At 38.4% G+C, this 9751-nt stretch overlaps 1 protein-coding gene across 1 annotated transcript in view; it reads right to left on the bottom strand.

The window, feature by feature from the left end:
* Positions 1-6990: 6990 nt before the first annotated feature.
* Positions 6991-9751, bottom strand: part of LOC138745225 (solute carrier family 13 member 1-like) — a 45037-nt gene continuing 42276 nt past the window's right edge. Inside the window, 1 exon segment of the mRNA XM_069902286.1 lies at positions 6991-9712. Within this exon segment, the coding sequence (XP_069758387.1) occupies positions 9573-9712 (140 nt within the window). The 3' untranslated portion in view covers positions 6991-9572.

Genomic DNA, 9751 nt, shown 5'->3' with positions numbered 1-9751 from the left:
GGCTTGCAGGTACAGCATGAATCTTTGTTTAAACAGTGTCCACTCGTGGTTGACATTTCCAGTCTATTTTACAGTGTCAGGATTTTAAAAAAAACTCTCCATATTTTCTCTGCTGATATTGACTGTTACTCACTATACACACTGTGGTGTTTCATTCACTCTTGTGCACAGCAACACACTTTGGGTGTTTCTTCCACTCCTGGTACCATGCAATGTTTCTTTTATTACAATGAAGAAACAAGCTCTTTTTAAACAACTAGATTTATTAACTAAGTAAACAACACTAAGAACAGATCACATGCAGACTAGACCTCATGGAGGCCTCAATCTTGAATCTCTTGAAGATGCAACAGTATAACTAATTGCCACACACTCCATCTCTGACTCCTCCTAGTGGTAGCCCTCTACCACTACAAGAAGTGCTGAAATCTCCCTGAACCCTTTTGCTAATTGAGAAAAATAAGATGTGTGGGCAACGTTTGCACAACTGGACAAGGGTAGATTTCCCAACACCACAACAAGTTTTTTGGCCAACTCACTTGAACTTGTGCAAGGCAAGCTGAAAGCCTGGTGTAGCAGTAGGATGTTAAAAGCTGGAGGTAGAAATATGGTTATGTGGCACAATTATTGGTACATTATCACTTATTGTATATTTTTCCATCCACATAATCCACATGAAAAAAAATCAAGGGTAAATTATTTTAATTTCTTCTATTAAAATACATATACAGATAATGAGATCCTGTTGAGACGTCCAATATGTCACATCATCACAACTATGTGGGGATTCTGTTGATTTGAAGATTTAATGGACAAATAATATGAAACCTTTATTGTGCAAACATCATTTTTTTGAATGAGTGAATGTGTGCCTCTAAGCAGTCACAAGGCCTGAAGTCTTATTCACTTAAGGACCTGCTTAATAACTATTTGATTCACACTCATTCAATTGAATACGAGAATCGTTATATTTTACTTCAGCCATCTTTACAACTTAATTTTACGTTTACTCAAATTCTACATTTAAAACGTTTGCTACACTGAAGCATCTAATCCCAGCAGACAGAGGGAGCTGAGCAATGAAAATGGAGCATATGCTAATATTTTGTTAAATAAAGGTTTGAGACCAGCTTTGCATACCCATAAGCTTGTTTCTCACACACTAAGCTCCACTCCTTTATATCCTTTAAATACCAGATAGTTTAACCGTACACAAAATGATCCGAGGAAACCCATACCATCTCTAAAATACACGCCCTTTGCCATTTAAAAGATGTTAATTTTTCCATTATTTGTTCAATAATACAGTTGGGACACTGAAGGAGATTAGACGTTGACTATGACAGAACTCATCTTGGATTTTACACTCTGTTGTGTAAAAGAATACAAATTCTTGAGTATTGCATTCTGCTGTGTATAAATCTACATAATATAACAACTTCTTTTATCAAGAGAGTCAGCTGATGCAAACTAGAGGAGTTAGATGTTGGCATTGCAGCTATCTACCTTAAGTGTCGTCCTCCAAGAGTAACTTCTTGATTCTCAGTTCCTTCTCTTGAGGAAATCCTAATTGCTTTGTGCTTCTTGCTTATCTGCTCTTAATGATACTGCTGATGTTAGGAGTTCAGCATCCAGGAAGACTTATGCCATAGCATTTTAGGATGTAATACCACAGGACAGACCATTAAATAGAATAATTATTGTACATTAGACAAAATTGCACCAAATCTCAAGACTAGCATGTGCATTTATGCTTTGAAGTGGTGCTGGGCAGTATAATGGCACCATGTATTGCTGCCCCATGCCCCCATTGATCTAGGATCAATCTTGACCTCTGACAGTGCTTGTGGGGAGTTTTCACATTCCCCCTGTGACTGCATGGGTTTCCCCTGGATAACCTCATTTCCTCCCATGCTCCAAAGACTTATGGGTTGGTAGGTCAATTGGTTACTGTAAATTCCATTTGGTGTGAAGGTGAGTTGTGGAATCCAGGGGAAGTTCATGGGAGAGTGGGTTACTGGGAAGATTAATGGGGGAATGGGTTGGTTTGTGATTTGGCTCGCCTTTCTCTGTGCCATAAGGAAATATCCAGGGAGGCTGGAGCCAGGCGGTGACTGGCATGAGTGAGATATTAGAATGCAGGAAGTTCAAAGAGAGTGCAGAGATCAAGTTAGACAGTAAATGCATGTAGGTGCAGATATTTGCTTGTGTACACATTCATGTGTCTATGTATGCATGTGATCATGTTTTAGAATGCATATAGGTCTAGCTATGTGTTTGCATATGTATCTGCATGTTTATCTGTATTGCACATACTGTATATGTAGATTTTGCATTGACATACAAATATGTATGTACAAATGTCTCTCCATTTGTAGGCATCAGTACTACTTAATTGAATGTATTTCTTCTGCAGATGTACCTTTTTATGTATATGTATCTATGTATATGTAAGTGTCAGAACTGCCAGGTTGGTATATGTATCTATGAATATGTATGTGTCAGAACTGCCAGGTTGAGAAACAGCTTCTTCTCACAGGCAGTGTGATTGCTGAATGACTGACGAACGAACTGCTCATACAAACCCTCTGTGACTCAACTATTTATTTAACAGTAATATTTATTTATTTTACAATTTGTATAGAAGTGCTGTTTGTCTGTATGCATGTTAGGTCTGTACGTGCATTTGTGGTGTGTTGCACCAAGGACCAGAGAACGTTGTTTGGTCAGGTTGTACTTGAACAATCGGGTGATAAATAACCTTGAACTTGGATGGGTGTGTGTGTGTGCGTGTGCGGTGGGTGGGGGGGTGGGGTGGGTGGGGGGGTGTGGGTGGGTGGGGGGTTGTATATACTTGTGACTTCCCACCCCTCTGTATTTTGTAGGTCTCTATAAGATATGATCCATTCCTCGAAACTCCATTGAATACAAGTCTAATTGACCTCTTCTCTCCTTGGATAAGTCGAGTCTTCCGAGAAATCAGTCTCGTCAACATTGATGGCAGTTTGCTGTAGCAAACATGTGCCTTCAAAACTGCACATAGCACTGGAGGTGGGTTCTCTCCAAGCCCATCAGCTGCAGCAAGACATTCTTCCTCCTGTACTCAGATCCTCTGACAACAAAATATCTATTTTCCTGTCTGTTTTTCTACACTTAAATGCTTGGTTTCTGTGATTGGTGTACAAGCCTCATTGCATAATCTCCTTTCCATCCAATCAGCTTTCAGATAATTACCAGTCTTTCACTTTTTTTTAAGCTCTGGGGGCTGATCACATTTCTCCGTGTAATTCTGCATTTATCCATTCACTCCATCTGTTTGGATCACATTCGGGTTTCTTTTCCATCCTCCTCATTGATTCACAACCCCACTTCTCCTTTCATCCAGTCTTCTCCCAGCAGCAACATCCTTGTCTTCACTTTCCACCCCACTGCCCTCTATTTTGAATAGATCTTCCTCTGTATTTCAATTGAATTTCACGACACATCCTCTTCCATCACGTGCACAATTGCAAAGGGAATGTGCAAAGGGACTCTTCCATATCTATCATCCATTGCCCTTCTCAGTCTTTTCCTATAAAATCCCTCGAGATGAAACATCTGCCCTTTCATCTTAACCTTCCCTAACAAATGGGATCCCAAGCAGTTTTGTCAAGTGAAGAAATTATTCACGTATTCCCTTCAAGTTGGTGTACTACCTACAGATCATAAGATGTGGTTTCCTCTACAATGGAGGAAACGTGTATATTGGATAACTTCATTCAGTCTGCAAGTGTGACCCTCAACGTCCACTTCTCTGTCACTTTAATTCTCCGCTCCACTCCTATTTCTTTGGCCTCTCAACGTAATTCCAATATGAGATCAAGGAACAGCATCTCATCCTAACACAAGCCCCTGGTACTCGATACTAAATTAGCCAATTCCAGATAATTGGGTTGTGTCAGAACTGAGCAATTCAGATAAAACACCTTCAAGTTGTGATGTTATCTTCTTTTTTCCTTTCTCTGCAGATATTAATGGACCTCCTGCTTATTTCCAATCTCCTCTGTTTTAGACTCCCAGTTGGCATCTCTTCTTTCCAGCATTTCTTTTTCCTTCTCTCTTCTGCTCCCATTCATCCCCTTCTATTTATATCTTCACTGACGAGATTAATTAACATGAACCTGTCTTCACTACTCTCTCTCAGTCTGCTCCGCCACCAGTTGTGTTATTCAGTCTTCCTATGTCAGATATTAATTTTCTCTCCAGCCCTCTCCCTTCTCTGAAATGTAAACATATTTGATTTTTAACATTTCCCAGTTCTTACGAAAGGCCATGTCTATCGGTGCTCCAAGATTCGCAGAGGGTCCCAGATCCTCGCTTTGGACCTCCAGTCACTCCACTGGAAAGTATTCAGGCAGTATTTTCCTGATCTGTAGAAAGAATTCTGGCCCAATCCCAAGGAAATGGCTGAGAAGAAGAGGTGGCATAGACCAACTGCTTGGACTTGGAATGGCCTAAAGGCTAGCAAGCCCAGTGGCAGTCACCTCAAGGAAGGGCAGTCCAGGCATAAATCCTGGTTGAAGCTCTGAATTAGCATTCATATCTCTCTGAAACTGCTTAATTGTTGTAAAAACACAGCATCCTCCAAGGAAGAAAATCTGATGCCCTTACTTTGTGTTGGTAATATGTGAGTTCAGACTTACCAAAGTCTTAATGGTCCAATAAAATGACCTTGCAAACCACTGGGGAAAATTAAGGAAGGACAATAAACCTGGTTTTTGCAGCAATTTCCATATCTTGTGACAGAATTAATCTGCGACTTGAAGATTTTTTTCTGGTTATAAAATCTGGAGGCAGAACCTCATATCCTTGAAATCACCTGCAGCCTATTATCCTCAAGATCTCTGCACTATTCCAATTCTGGCTTCATGTGGATTGGTGATATTCATCGCTCCATGGTGGACACATTCATATTCATGAGCTTTTGAATTTCCTCCCTTGATCCAATTGCATCATGACCTCTTCCTTCTCTTGACAAAAGAGCCCAAACTGATCATTGTTTCTTTTTTTTTCCCCACAGATGCCAATTGACCTTCTGAATATTTCTGGCATTTTCTGTTTTTGTTTTGTATTTCCAGAATCTGCAGTTTTAAAGAATTAAAGTTTCCTAATAATTGACACTCGTGTTCAGAATCCACTTACATCAGCAATTCACTTTTTACACATTTTTAAAAAATTTAAGGCATTTGCTGCTGCGATTGAATTATTAAATTACTGAAATAAATACTAAATAAAGAAAAATGGCACCCATGACAAGCACAATTTAACCTATTCAGATCAGATGTCACAATTAATCAAAAAGGAAACACCTTTATTAGCTGATCAGAGACACATATTCCATAAAAAATTCTCTGTTCCCTTCTGAAACCTCTTTTTTAAAAATTTTTTAAAAATTTTTCACACTATGAACCATATTGACCAAAATATACATAAACCTTTCCCTCTTGAATATACACAGTGTCATTTTCTCCCCTTTTCCCCCCTCCCTTCCCACCCCCACCCCACCCACTCAACGTTTAACATATATGATACATTAAACCCATTAAACAATATCATCACACAATGAAAATAAACAAGAAAATTGTTTACACAATGGGTCAGTTCATTTCGTCTTCTTCTCATTCTGTCATTTTAGGTGGTGGAGGTCCGCGGTAGGTCCTCTCTGTTGTGTTCCATGTTCGGTTCCCAAATTTGTTCGAATACTGTGATGTTATTTCTTAAATTATATGTTATTTTTACCAATGGAATACATTTATTCATTTCTATGTACCATTGCTGTATTCTCAGGCTATCTTCTGATTTCCAGGTTGACATAATACTACAAGAGAAAGAGAACGATGAAATAAGCTGTAAACCCAAACAAAAGTGGGAAGAAGATCTAAACATAAAGATAGAGAATGAAACATGGGAAAAGCTATGCTCCGGAACTATGAAAAATATAATAAACACGAGGTTACGCATGATACAACATAATTGGTGACACAGGCTATACACCACGCCCCAGAAGTTAAATAAATGGGACCCAACAGTATCAGATAGAAAGAAATGGAAACAACAATACATGCAATTTGGGCATGTGAGAAAGTGGAAAAGTTTTGGGAAGATCTAAACCAGATATTAAATAAAATCACAAAAACCAGCATACCAAAAAAATCAAGAGATCTTTCTTCTAAGTAATATAAGAAGTAAAGAACTTGGACTCGATTTGGATGGAGCACAAAAAAGATTTATTATGATAGCCTTAGCTGTAGCAAAAAAATGTATTATGTCGACCTGGAAATTAGAAGATAGCCTGAGAATACAGCAATGGTACATAGAAATGAATAAATGTATTCCATTGGAAAAAAAGTAACATATAATTTAAGAAGTAACATCACAGTATTCGAACAAATTTGGGAACCGTACATGGAACACAACAGAGAAGTCCTACCGCAGACCCCCACCACCTAAAATGACAGAATGAGAAGAAGACAAAATGAACTGACCCAGTGAGTAAAAGTAGATGACACAATTTTCTTGTTTATTTTCATTGTGTGATGACATTGTTTAATGTATCATATATGTTGAACGTTGAGTGGGTGGGGAGGGGGGTGGGAAGGGAGGGGGGAAAAAGGGGCGAAAATGACACTGTGTATATTCAAGAGGGAAAGGTTTTCAAGCAACATCTCTACATTGGTGTAATGTTCCTGCTGCATTATTCATCAATGAGGTTTCAGGTATTATGTATTATGTATTTCAGGTAGGTCAACCTGAAATCTCATTGATGAATAATGCAGCAGGAACATTACACCAATGTAGAGATGTTGCTTGAAAACCTGTCATGATTGATTCTACAAATAACAGGCACACATTAGAGTTTTGAATTTTAGTAATGTTACGAACCCAGAACACTCCAAAACCCAGCAGCAATAGGAATTCACCAAGACAATAGTTACTTGAACAAAAGTTGCTTTTAATTTTCTTTAAACATAAAAACAGGATCAAACTTTAACTTATTACTATTAACATAACCCCCTTCTAATCCTAAGCACATGTGTATGTAATCTGTTCTTTGATTCACAGTCCAATCATTCACTTCTCACTTCCCAAGTTTACCGGTATCAGGCAATTCTTATACTGTGTACAGAATGTAACATTTATGAATTTTCACCAGGCTCTGGTGAAAAAGTAAATGGTTACTGCTCAGGAAGGTTCTTATTGGTTTCAGAGAGAAATTTATTGCTCATTGGACACACACAAACTGATTTCCTCCAATCAGTCACTTCAGTGTTTTACCAAAGAAACTTCCCCATCATGGGTTTTCCAAATGATCACCTCTTCTTCCAGGTCACCACAGAGTTCCTCTTGTTTCCCTTATTTCAGGAGAAATACTCTAACCAGCCATTTCGTCTTGTAAGGACTGCAAGGATTTTCAACAGGTTGAACTTAGAGCTCACAACCCATCCTCAAAATGGGGTTTTTGTCAAGCCTGCCAGCTTGCCATATTACAGCCTCAAAAGTTACTGCAGAATTCAGCTCTCACTCTCTCTAAAAGAGAAATCCTGTTTGGTTTTTTTCTTTCTCTGCTTGTAAAAATCAGAACACCTCCCCAAGGTTCCAAAACCCAATCCTTAAGATAGCTTATCAGCCTCTGCCTGTACATTGTTCCATTTGCACCTACTTCTGAAATTCCTTCCAAAGCAGTTCCATTGTACTTTGCAGAGCCACTGGTGCCTGAATGTCTGGCTTCATTTTAAATGAGATGTGAAGTGTAAGTATCTGTTGGTGAAGTGACCTACACTAAACCCCCCACAATCTATCTCTTCTAAAGATATATTTATATATAATATAATATTACCAGTAACAAATACACAGAATTTAAGTAGTCTAGTAAATATATGAAGGGTGACATTGAAATGATATCTAAATACTTGCAAAAACAAGATTAATAATTTTAAAGTGTGCTTCTTATTACATTTAAATTGACAGAAACAGGAAGGAAATGGAAAATAAATAAAATGCAAACACTAGGTCACTGTTGTACTATTTAAATTACATTTTTTTGACATACAAGCCATTTCAACCCACAGGTCTGTGCCACCCAAATTACACCCAATTAACCTACACCCCCAGTATGTCGTTTATGGCATTGTCATTTGACAGTTGCTAGTTAGAATTGTTTCAAATGCACATAGAAAGTATTGGTGGTTTTGGATGAAGAAATTCAGTTAAAATTTGATCTAACTTAAGCAAACAAAGTTACCACAATGCTGGAGAAACTCAGCAGGTCAAACAGTGTTCGCAGGTCCTCCCTTTGTGGCCTTCTCTACATCGGAGAGACTGGGTGCAGACTGGGAGATCGTTTCGCTGAGCACCTTCACTCTGTCTGCACCAGTAGCAGGGACCTCCCAGTGGCCAACCATTTCAGCTCTGTATCCCACTCCCATACCTGCCCAATATCCCATCAAGTCCACACGTAAATTGGAGGAGCAACAGGTGATTTTCCGTCTGGCCACTCTCCAGCCAGATGGCATTAACAATGACTTCTCTGTTTTCTGTTAACCTGATCCCCTTTCCCCTTCTTCTTTTCCTCAGCTCTCCACCCCCTTCCCTCTCTATTCACCTAGCCTTCCCTCCTCCCCGCTTGCTGCTGTGCCTCTCTCCTTGCCTTTGCGACCATGCTCCTCCCCCACACCTCCCCCTTATGTTTTTCTTCCAACATCTGCCGACATTTTTCCATACCTTGATGAAGGGCTCAAGCCTGAAACATTGGTGATGTATCTTTATTTTCACTTCATAAAGGACACTGTTTGACCTGTTGAGTTTCTCCAGCATTGTGTTTTTACTTCATACACAGTGTCTGAATACTTTGGTTGTTTGTAAAACAGAAATTAATTAAATCATGGCAAGTGTCATTAATTGAAATGAGGAAGATTCCCAAGGTTTGTTTCATAATTTCCCAGGCTAGAAAAGGAACAGTTGGTACCTTTCAGTGCTACTCTGCATTAGTATATACAATATTGTGGAAACTGTGTATGCGAATCTGCAAGATGTATTCTTTCTAATACAGTTTGCGGAAATACAATGTATTGTACCCACAAACATCTCAGAGCAAAAAAATGTTTACACTTCAAAATTCCAGACATAATATACAAATAGCTTCATCAATTAAGTAACATTTAAGGGAAATCTCAAAAGAAATTGTGCAATGTAGCATAATCGGGATACGGCTTTTATTCAACGGTGGAAGTTGTATATATTGAAAATATTAAATATTAATTTTAAGTTATATATTCAGATAATTTCAATCAAAGTTGCACTGTGTCAAGTACTTACAATCTTCGTAAATGGATGCAGAATTTCAGTAATAATTTACATACCACACTGCATTTTGGGTTTTTTTGTTGGAACACAATATAGAATTAAATAGGCAGAAATCTTTATTACCTGTATAGAAATGGATGCTTTTGACAATCTCAATGAAAGAAATTGATTTAATCACTCAAATTAATAAAAACAGTCAGATTTTGCCTGTTCATGAATATCCTCGGGGGTTATGGAATTGTTGCATTTCTGACATCTTGTGCCCATGAGGGATATGCTTTGAGATCAAATAATGGAATAGCCCAAGTTGATATTGCAAGCATCACGACCGTGAAGCCAAATGACATTAATTTCCCCATCCAGCTTTTACCTGAATGAGGAAGAAAACAAACATTAAAAGTTTACTTCC

This window comes from Narcine bancroftii, chromosome 11 (genome assembly GCF_036971445.1).
Source record: "Narcine bancroftii isolate sNarBan1 chromosome 11, sNarBan1.hap1, whole genome shotgun sequence".
Lineage (NCBI taxonomy): Eukaryota > Metazoa > Chordata > Chondrichthyes > Torpediniformes > Narcinidae > Narcine > Narcine bancroftii.
This window is presented reverse-complemented; position numbering and strand designations above follow the sequence as displayed.